At 48.7% G+C, this 11559-nt stretch overlaps 1 protein-coding gene across 1 annotated transcript in view; it reads right to left on the bottom strand.

Annotated features, from left to right (window-relative positions):
• Positions 1 to 5299: 5299 nt before the first annotated feature.
• LOC134372469 (kinesin-like protein KIF19) overlaps positions 5300 to 11559 on the bottom strand; it is a 49386-nt gene continuing 43126 nt past the window's right edge. The window contains exons 20-21 of the mRNA XM_063089961.1: positions 7719 to 7826; positions 5300 to 5400 (exon numbers count right to left, since the gene is read on the bottom strand). Of these exons, the coding sequence (XP_062946031.1) occupies positions 5300 to 5400; positions 7719 to 7826 (209 nt within the window). The remainder of the gene's footprint in view (positions 5401 to 7718; positions 7827 to 11559) is intronic.

Raw genomic sequence — 11559 nt, 5'->3', positions numbered from 1 at the left:
AGACACTGGTCCTGAACTTGGCCCTAGTGACACACGGGAGGCACATATTTATTTTCAGAGAGTTACCCTTCAGAATCAAGCCCAGGTTGGTGGGATGCTCACCCCCTGTGGGGCTCTGAGAGATGGGTGGGCACAGCAACTCCCACCTGTGATGACTACATGTGGCCACAGATTCTTTGCGGCTCCTCCCATCAGGAGGTGGAGTCCACTCCCTACCCCTTGAATCTGGGCTGGCCTGTGACTTGCTCTGGCCAAAGAAGGGGTGGGGAGGAGGAGTATCTTCTGCTCCCCAGTTCTTGGAATCCCAGCCTGGGCCAGACAGCTGGAGGGTGAGAGGTAATGTGGGGCAGAGATTAGCATTTCCACCTGAGGCATCATATTAGCCGGCTCAGGCTACCATAACAAAAATACCATAGACTGTGGGGCTCAAACAACACAAATGTATTTTCTCACAGCTCTGAAGGCTGGAAGTCCAAGATCAAGGTCCTGGTCAATTTGGTCCCTAGTGAGGGGTCTCTTTCCTGGTTAGCAGGCAGCCGCCTTCTCTCTGCATCCTCATATGGCATGGTGGCAGGGAGGGGGTTATTTGCAGGGGAGAGGGAGTACACAAGCTCTCTGGCATCTCTTCTTATAAGGACACTAGTCATTTCAGATCAAGGCTCCACCCTATGGCCTCATTTAACCTTAATTACTTCATTACTCCAAATATAGTCACAATGAGGGTTAGGGTTTCAACATATGAATTTGGGGGGGACACAATTTGGTCCTCAGCAGACCCCCAACAAATTAGCCTGCCAGGTGCCAAGAGGGGCATGAAGTCATCCTGGACCACCTGGCCCAGCCAAGCCCCTCCAACTGCAGAGATCAACCAAGCTGGCCCAGACCAGAACCACCCAGCTGACCTGTAGGATCATGAAAAATGGCCAATGTCTCTGGTTTTAAGCCATAAATTCTGGGATGGTTTGATACATATCAGAAGCGAAGTGCCACACTCCCTGCCCCACCTCTCTGTACCAGTTATGGGTGGCTCTCTCCCCACTAGACTGTGAGCTCTGAGAATAGCGACCCGCTGTCATACATCTCACCCAGCACAGAGCCTGGAACATAGCAAGGGCTCGAAACACATTGGCTGAATGAATGAATGAATGAGTGAGTGAACAGGGACCTCAGACACCAATAACAGCCACACTGGCTCTTCGTCGTGTTGCAAATGAGCCAAGCACACTCTGCCCCAGGGCCTTTGCCATTGCTCTGCCCCTGCCTGGGCCGCTCTTGCTGCAGTCTCGACTTCCACCTCCTCCAAGAGGCCTTCCCTGACCACCCCATCTCAAGTAGCCCACCCCAGCACTCTCTGCCCCACAGCTTGCTGTATTTTCATCAGAGGGCTGTTCACTCTCTGCCTCCACCTTCTGTAGAACGTGACCTTTGTGAGCGTAGAGACATGTCTGCCTGGTCACAGCCATGTCTTCAGCACCTAGCACTTTCCACATAGTTGCTCAATAAACCTGTGTGAGTATCTGAAGAGTGAATGGGGCAGGGAGAGGGTTGTGTGGAGGAGAGGTCAGGTGATGGGGCCACAGAGAGAGATGAGGGACACAGATACTGGGACCAGGAGCTGTGCTTTGTCCTAGGAGTGAGCAGACATCACTGAAATATTTTAAGCAGGGGAAAGACACTTTTTGAATTAATGTAATTTGTTAATCCATTCAATAATCTGTAGACACACATGCAGCTCAGAGAGTCTGTCACCACTGGAGGTTCATAATGTCCCAGTGTGCCTGCCTGGGCTCCCATTCTGTCCCCTCCCCACTGGGCCCAATCAGATTACATTCTCCCCCTTGACTGGCCTATTACTTCCATGTCATCAGGACCCCTCGAGCACAGCAGAGGAGAAAACTGACTCTCAGGGCCTCAAAGCACATCATCTGGGAAGGGGCCCTGCTGAAGGCAAGTGCAGCAGAAGACTCACGCCCTTCCTGGGAGGGCCCCAGGCTGGGCTGCTCCTCACCCAGCACACACACACATTCACACACTGGCATGCCCATGCACACACACATTCATATACTAGTACATCCATGCACACATGCATTCACACACTGGCACACCCACGCACACACACATTCACACACTGGCACACCCACACACACATGCACACAGATACACGCATTCACACAGCCTGTGCCTGGTACAGTGGGGACATGTGTTTATCCCTTCTGGCTCCTTCTGGTCCCATGCTGGCCTCTGTCTGGCCCTTGCTGTACCTCCCTAGGATGGATAATTTTATGTGTCAACTAGACTGGGTTAAAAAAAAAAACAAGGGCCGAGCCCGTGGCGCACTTGGTAGAGTGCTGCGCTGGCAGCGCGGCGACGCTCCCGCCGCGGGTTCGGATCCTATATAGGACTGACCGGTGCACTCACTGGCTGAGTGCCGGTCACGAAAAAAACGACAAAAAAAAAAAAAAAAAAAAACTTGTTAAAAAAAAAACAAACTTGACTGGGTTAAGGGATGCCCAGGTAGCTAGGAAAACATTTTCTCTGGGAAGAGATTGGTGTTTGAATCAGTACCTGAGTAAATAAGATCACCCTCACCAATGTGGGCAGGCATCATCCAACCTGTGGAGGGCAGAATAGTACAAATGGGCAGAGGAAGGGCAATTTCTCTTTCCCTCTTCCTGAGCTATGACAACCATCTTCTCCTGCCCTCGGACATCAGACCTTGGATCTCCTGGTTCTTGGGCCTTTGGACATTGGGACTTACACCAATGGCCTCCCCTGCTCCCTGCTCTCAGGCCTTTGGAGTCAGACTGAATTACCATGGCTTTCCCGGTGCTCCAGCTAGCAGACAGCAGTTCATGGGACTTCTTGGCCTCTACAATCGAGTGATCCAATTCCCGTAATAAATCTGCTCTTATATAGCTATACGTAGCATATTGGTTCTGTTTCTCTAGAGAACCCTGATGAATACAGAGGTCAGGCAAAGAAATGTAGAGGAGCATGGGTCCCTGACAACCTCATGGAGCAGCCTTACACAATGCCACCTCCAGACTTGTCCCTACATGAGAGAAAAGCCCTATCTTGTTTAAGCCACTGTTTTGGGGGATTTTCTGTTACTGGCAGCCAAACTCAGCCCCTAAGAGATACAGGGGAGGCATGTGTTCCTCACTCCAGACACCTCCAAGCCACATTCACAATTGTTACTTTATCCCAGTATCACCTGGACTGTTGTGGTTTTTTTTTTTTTTGATTTAAAGAATCTCACTTTTTAAGTTTAGCCTCATTTTAGATGGAGAAGTCCAGTGTGAGGAAGTAACTGCTTGAACTAGAGCTGACCCATCATTTTAAACACATAATGGATGAACTCAAGTGTTTGACAGGTGAGTTATGTATTTTTTCTAAAACACACTAAAGTAAGCATATAGTCCTTAAAATGAAAAAGGTTTGTCCATGAACTTCATGAAGTCATCTCACACCCCATCTAAGGGGGATCTTAGCATCAGGGTCGGGGCCCACCAGGCCTAAGGGTCCTGAGACCCAGGCTGGCTTCAGCTCAGAAAGCTAAGGCCATGTAGGAAAGCCAAAGTCCTCCCACACCAGGCTTTGCTTCAAGCACAGGAGATGGGCATTGACGGTGCCCACAGCAGGTCTATAGCAAAGCAGGGAGCAGAGCTCCCAAAGAGAAATGGGACCCACCTCCTCCCCTCCACCACATTCCCCCAAGAAGACCCAGAAAGGACAACATAGCTTCAAGGAAGACCCTAGCCCACCTTCCTTGACAGCAGGCATTACAATAGGGGGAGGGCGGGCCATGGCATCCGCTGGGCAGTTTGCACAGCATTTATGGAGTGGCCATCATGTGCCAGGTACCACATGCCACATCCAAAGACTCACATCCCACTCAGGCCAAGAGACCACGACACCACCTCTACCTCCTGGCCCTCAAGTACTCATTTCCAAAGTCCACAGAGTTTATCTCTGTTCTCCACCTTGGTCCGCCAGGTCCCAGGCCAGGGTGGCTGTCCCAGCACAGAAGAGGTGGCTCTGATGCCCATGGCCTCTGTTTTAGTCCATTTTGTGTTGCTATGACAGAAATACCTGAGACTGGGTAATTTATAAAGGAAAGAGGTTTATTTGGCTTATGATTCTGGGACAGCTGCGTCTGGCATGGGCCTCAGGCTGCTTCTACTCATGGCAGAAAGTGGGAGGCAGCCGGCAGATACAAGCAGATCACATGGGGACAGGAAGCGAGAGAGAGAGAGAGAGAGAGAGAGAGAGAGAGAGAGAGAGAGAAAGGAGGTGCCAGGGTCCTTTAAACAATCAGGTCTCTCGGGAACTAACAGAAGGAGAACTCACTCACTACCCCTCCTCCCCCAGGGAGAGCATTAATCCATTCATGAGGGATCCGCCCCCATGACTCAATCAGTTTCCAACACTGCCACATCGGAGATCAAATTTCCACATGAGTTTTGGAGGGGATAACACATCCAAACTTCATCAGCCTCCAATCAAGGGGGTTCCTGAGAGCAAGGAATGAGGGCCCTGATTTGAAAACTACAGCAATTGGCCAAAAACAAAACCAGACAAGGCAATGATCTGTCTCCCCACAGGATGGCGCTCAGAGTTTTTCTACGGTTTTTTTCTGTCGACAAAATTACTGAAATCTGTGCAACCCTAACATACTTAGAACCTTGACTTACAGGTTCCCCGTGTACATGGCTTTTGTATACAGTTTTCAAATACCTTGACAACTCTATCTTGTTTCCAACAGTTAGCAACTTTTCCTCTCTGCATTTTTGGGATGTTGGGAGTGACATTAGATCACAGTGGGGGATGGGAATGGGGGAATGTTCTGGTCTTTCCCTGATGCATGTGTGCCCATGGGGAGGGGAACAGTGCCACTCTGCAGGCTGGCCCAGGCTTGTGGGGATAGGAGACAAGTTCTTCCCCTTCAGCCCCTGCAGCCACTCCACTGTCCCCAGAGGTTTCTGCAGCCTGAGCCTGACCAGTGGGTGATGGCTCGTGTCCCATGGTGTCCCACCGCACAGAAAGTGCTCTCCCATACTAGAAAGTAGGATGTAGAATGATCCCGGGAAGAGTATTCGCAATTGGTAGCCACCCGAGGTCTCCCCGTGAGGGTCCTTGGGAAGGGCCCTGACCCTCCACAGACTGCCCTTTTGAAGGCCCCAAAGTGTCCCTGCCAGGGCCCCCGTCTCCCAAATCCAACTTCAGGCCAAAGAGATCACTGTGCCCAGGATCGGGTCTCTGGCCTTCCCCTGGCGTGCCTGCTGTGCCTGCTGCTGTCTTATTTCGGTCTTCTTGGCCTCTTGGCGCTGCCTCCCTGGAGCTTGCGGGGGTTGCTGAGGGGCAGAGGGCTGTGGTGTCGGCCTCCGCTGTCCATAGACCCTGGAGGGGATGGGGAGACTTCAGTCTGTGGTCAAGGCAGACTCAAGTAAAAGCCAGCACCCAGCTGGGGTCCTCTGGCTAGGTCCCCGCCCAGTGTGGACGCCCTCTCTCTGGCCTGAGTCACCCACAAGGGCACCTTCCCCTGGGACTTTATCTCGCCAACCTGGGGCCACACTTTCGAGTTTGACGTGGCCTCTGCTGCTCTAGTAACACCAGGCCTGTCCCCAGGACCCTCCTGAAGCCACTTTCCCCATGCGGTGGTCACACCCAGCAGCTCCAGCCAGACATCCTTGTGAAACCTTTCCCAGAACCCACATTTAAAGACATATTGTTGAAATTGGCTATTCACTGTTGACTGTTATTTAGCATGCTCTGGTTTGGGAACTTCCGGACCCAAGATTGTGGCTGGTCAACACTTTTGAGATCCTTTCCCCAAGAATCCTTAAAAGAATGGCATAATAATGACAAGTTGTCAACCTTTTCTGAAAAAGTAACATCAGGGAATGGGTTAAAGGTGCAGCAGCAGCAACTGAGGTTAGACAGCAGAAAGAACCTCCTGCATGGGCCCGGCCCTCCCTGCTGTTCTTTAAGCCTATCGCTGATTTATACCCGTCCTTCCCAGATGGCTTGGTTGTGAGTTGGTTCAGGGAGTGAAAAACGATGCTGATAATTCCAGAGGAAGTTTCCTGTCTCCAGAAAGGGACCCAGGCAACATCTGCCTCATGGACTGGGGTGAGGATGACATGCACATGGATGTGAAAGTGACTTAAACTGTAACTGAGATTTAGCAGGGACAAAGGACACTTCAGTGGCCTTCTTGCTTCGAGATATAGAAATAGAAGAAGAAAAGAAGAGGGAAGAGAGAGAAAGGGAGGGGGAATAGGCCACCAAACTGACAACATTGTGTTTTCTTTTTTAAGGTTAATAATACCCAGGACTATTTGCAATGTTACTGCAATGGGTACAACTGTTCTGGGACGTAGTTTGGCCAGAAGTTCTTTTAAATTAAATGAAACAAGACAAACTTGTTTTTGAATGAAAGACGTGGGGTGACATGGTAATGTTCTAGAGCTGTGCCATCCAATATAGTAGCCACTGGCCACGTGTGGTTATTTGAGCCCTCGAGATGCAACTGGCCCAGATTGAGGTGTGCTGTACATGCAAAATGCATCACAAATTCAGAGGACTTAGTACCAAAATAAAGAATGTAAAATTTCTCATTAATAATTTTCACATTGATTGCATGTTGAGTTAAATAAAATATATTATTAAATGAATTTCATCTCTTTCTGTTTACCGAAAATGTAGCTATTAGAACATTTGAAATTGTATGTGTGGCTCACATTATATTTCTACTGGAAAGCACGTCCTAGATCATAAATTGAATATATTATTTATATATGTTGAAAGTTACATAAGAAGATAATAATAATTTTCTTAAAGAACCAGATGGATATAGAACTGGATGGATATATATGGCACATAGGAAATGGGCTTACTTGGGGCACCCACCTGCCCACCAAGGGCCTACATCCTGGCCCAGGTATCTCCTCAACCTCCAGACGTCTGGCTCCATTTCACAAGGACTAAGCCCTGAGACTCCCCTTCTCCTTCCCAGCCTGAGTCTACACCTGCCTCATCCCCACCTTCTGACCCTCTGTGCTGATCAGGGCCACCTGCTCCCACCACCATCTGACTGGGCTCTCCAAGCCCATACCCAGCATCCCATCGTGGATCCTGCCTGGCCCTCCCTGCTGTAGGCCAGCAGTGGGCTCTTCTCCGCCTTACCCCTGACCTTCTGCAGGTCCTCAGCCTTCTCCAGGCCTGGTCTGGGGCTCTGAGACCTGACCGTTCATGTGAAGGCTGGGAAAAACGTTTGACAGTGAGTGCAGTTCTATGTCAGGGCTGCTGAGAGAGCTTTGCTGGGAGCTGAACAGCTTAGGAAGTAACCAGACCCCAGCTGCCTCTTCTCCCATCAGCAGCACAGGCTGGGTGTTGGAGACAAATGAGCCCAAGTTCAAGTCCTGGCTCTCCTCTCACTGCTGAGTGGCCTTGGGCAAGTCCCTCTCTTCTGAGAGTGTCAGAGTCCTGCAAAATGGGGATAATTATCATGCCTACAATGATGGGGGGGTGCATGGTGAGTGGTAGAGGACTGTGAGGAATGCGTGCACTATCACCCCTGACAGATGAGGGCGCCCAGTGTGTGGTGCAGCCTGAGGTGTGCGTGCACTGCTGTCACCCCTGACTTCTCCCCATGAAGGTTGGCAGCGGCTGGGGGCTACAGGACTGTGCAGGGAGAGGAAGAGACAGGTACTGACCTTGGATGTCCCGGGGCAAGAGGGGCACCCTGCTTGGGCCTGGACTGCTCTGCCACATGGCGCTTGGGAAAGTGAAGCTGACTTCAGGCACATGGAGCGTATTCTCATCTAAACAGTGAGACCAGAGACAAGAGAACGTTATTATTTTTAGGGACCACCCAGTAAATCCTGAGAATACAACTAAATAATGCGTAATGTGTACATATATTGAGTACCTGCTATGTGCCAGGCTCTTTACATAAGTTACTTCATTTGTAGTCCCCGCAGCCTGCTAGAGGATTGTTCTGTGTGTGGACTCCTGCACTCTGTTCTTTCTGGAATTTACATCCCCCACTCCCAGCCCCCCACCCCAGCTTTTGATTTCTTCCCCTTCTCCAGCAGCAACTATGCTCTTTATCTCCCTCTTCCTTCTCCCTCCTTGCTCTCAGTTGGCCCTGACATGGCAATGGAGAGGATTTTCTGGGTTTATTGAACAAAGTTTAATCAGACATCACCTTCAAATAGAAATGGAAGAAAGGGGATTGTGTGGTGGGGAGAGAAATGGGTCTCCCCCCAGATCTGAGTTGGGTGCCCACTTCCTCAGGTCTCTGCTCACAGTCGCCCCACAGAGATACCCCCCGACTGTCCAAGCTAAAATCACATTGTCCCTACACTTTATCCTCTTTGCCTGCTTCATTCTCTTCCAAGCACTCGTCACCACCTGACATGTCTTATTTTTATCAGTTTTTTTTCTGACCCTCCCCTACTCCCAATGAACAGCTCCATGAGAAGAAGAATGCTGTTTTGTGCACTGCTGTCTCCCCAGGGCCTAGAAGAGTGCTTGAAGCTTAGGAGGTGCTCAATAAATTCTTGCTGAATGAGTCAGTGAATAAACGGGGAGTTGAGAAGTCTGGGCTCTAGTGCTGTGTCTGCACTGACTCGTTACCTGGCCTTGGGCAGGTCATTTCCTCTCTCTGAGCCTCAGTTTCCTCTTTCAAATGAGAATGGTACAGAAATTAACAAGTGCTGGCAAGGTCGTGGAGACTTGAACACTGCTAGTGGGAGTGTGAAATGGTGCAGCCATTGTGGAAGACAGTTTAGTGATTTTTCAAAAAACTTAGATATAGAATTACCATATGACCCAGTGATTTCACTCTTAGACATATATCCCAAAGAACTGAAAGCAGATATTTGAACAAATCCTTGTACATGGATGTTCACAGCAGCATTATTCACAATAGCCAAAAGGTGGACTCAAGTGTCCATCAACTGACGAATGGATACACAAAATGTAGCATATCCATGCAATGGAATATTATTCAGCCCTAAAAAGGAGCGAAATGCTGATACATCCTACAGCCTGGATGAACCTTGAAAACATCATATGCAGTGAAAGAAGCCAGTTACAAAAGGCCACATATTGTGTTATTCCATTTATAAGAAATATCTAGAATAGATAAATCCATAGAGAACAAAAGTCGATTAGTGGCTGCCAGGAGCTGGGGGATGGAGGCAGTGGGGAATGACTGCTTAATGGGTTTGGGGGTTCCTTCTGGGATGATGAAAATGCTCTGGAACTAGACGGTGGTGGTGGATGCACAGCATTGTGAATGTACTTAACACCACCATGTTGAACACTTTAAAATGGTGAATTTTGCTATGTGAATTTTACCTCGATCTTTTAAAATGGAGAAAGTTGGACTTGAAGAACTTCAGGGCCTTCATTCACTCAATCACCCATCCGACTGTCATTTATTGAGCATCTACTAAGTGTCAGGCACTGCTATGAGCACTGAGAACATTGGGGTGAGCAAAACTAACCAATCATCCTTGTACCAGTGGAGCCTATGCACTGGTGGATGGAAAAAGACGAACAAGAATCTAAGTTCAATATGCAGCACCTTCAACGGGACATGTGCTGTGGTCATGGTTTGAAAGAGCACAGTCGAGGAAGATCTCACAGAGGAAAGTTGATATACAAGTCAGCATCTGAAGGAGGTAAGGGAGGGAGCCACTGTCGCCAGATTTTCCTCTTTGTAAGAGAAGCTGGACTTTTGCATTCTATGTGCAGTCTGATATTTCATATTATTTTCAAACATAGTGCCAGTCAATCAGACTCCCCCAAGGTTGGGGCTGGGTTTGGTCTGCGAATCACTGATTTGCAACCTCTACATCTGTTACAAAAATTCTAAACTGCTCTGGTTAAGTAGCTCTTAATCAGGGGGAAGAATTCTTCATTCAGAGGAACTCAAGCACTTTTTGGAAAGGTTTTAGAAAGTGTTTCATTCTCTCCGAATGAGCTAGGTAGATAGTACTGGGCAAAATCGATCTCCCCCTTGGCTCAGGATGGGAATGAGAACACAGGTGTAAGGAACACCTGTGGGGACTCTGGAGTCTGCATGCCTGGGCTGCCACCTGCACCTGTGTGTGTGTGTCCCTGGATAAGTTCCTTTCACCTTTCTGCTCCTCGTTGATCATTCTGTGAAACAGGCACCTATTTGCTAGAGTGGTCGTGGATGATAAATGAGGCAACACATTGACTCCTTCCTGGTGCACTCTGGCCTGGGAAGTGTTGCCTTGCCTCCCTTCCCCCCAGATGTACCCAGGGCAGTGGCTACTGCACACTCAGATGTGATACACATCAGGACATGAACGTAGGACCAGCGATGCCATGGCCCTAAACTATGAACAAGCAACCCAGTTGGAACTCCTAGGCTCTTGGCCCAGGGAGCCATCCCCAGGGAGCTCAGGCCTCTCCAAACACTGTAAGTGCATGATCCTCTGGCTCCCTGGGAAGGTCTGTTTTCAGCACAGCCCTGCATGGCTCCAGGACAGAGAAAGGGGATACCTGGTCTACCCCAGCCACCTGTAGCCCTTCAGTGTACACCTGCCAAGTACAAATGTGTTCTTTCTCCAAGCACAAGCAGCCAGACACAGTGGGAGGGACACTGGGTTGCCAATCCTAGCCATGCCATTGATGCATGATGGGACCCTGGAGATGTCACTTCTACTCTGTGGGCCTCAGTTTACCCATCTGAACCAATTGGGCTACACATCTCGAAGGACCGTATGGCTCTAATATGCTTTGACTTTTAGATTACAGACACCTACAGTTGTAGACTTGAGAACCCCCTCCCCTCCCAGGGACCCTCTGTAGACACTGTTGAGAGAGGAGGTCTAGCCTCTTCTTGCAGAGCTTGCAAAGGAGATCTCAGCACCTCCCCATGGACCAGGAGCTCAGCCTGGTCCCAACAAAGAAATGTTTCCCTTTCTTACCAACTGAGAGAGCCAGTTACAACCACTCATTTTTATTTGAAAAAGGCTGACATCTTTAGTAAATGGACTGGGCATTAGACGATATTAGAAAATTGTTCTTCATTCTTACAGCTATGACATATAAAACTCTGCTATCAGTTAGAGATAGCTCTTGAAGTATTTATGGATGAAATGACATGATCTGGGGTTTTCTTGAAGTATCACCAGGAAATAAACAAACAAAAATGTGTAGAGACAGATGCAACAAGATTGGCAGAGTATTGATCATTGTTGAAGCTGGGCAATGGGTACATTGGAGATTATTATACTATTTTCTCAAACTTCTGTATATGTTTAGACAGTTCATAATAAAACTTGGGAAAAGAAAATTTCATTTTAAATCATATATACAAACACATTCCAACAGGCTAATTTCTAGAGGAAATATAAACAGCAACCCATCTTCAGTGATTGGGGTTGGGGTGAGGGTAGTCACAGGAGACTATAACCTTCCAGGTTAAGCAATTATAACAAGTGTGTCTACTTAGTACTTGCTGTAGTCACACTGTGCCAAGCCCACCACACATAATTTATTGTCATCTCTCCT

This window comes from Cynocephalus volans, chromosome 3 (genome assembly GCF_027409185.1).
Source record: "Cynocephalus volans isolate mCynVol1 chromosome 3, mCynVol1.pri, whole genome shotgun sequence".
Classification (NCBI taxonomy): domain Eukaryota; kingdom Metazoa; phylum Chordata; class Mammalia; order Dermoptera; family Cynocephalidae; genus Cynocephalus; species Cynocephalus volans.
The sequence above is the reverse complement of the archived record's forward strand: the minus strand, read 5'-3'. Positions and strand labels throughout refer to the sequence as shown.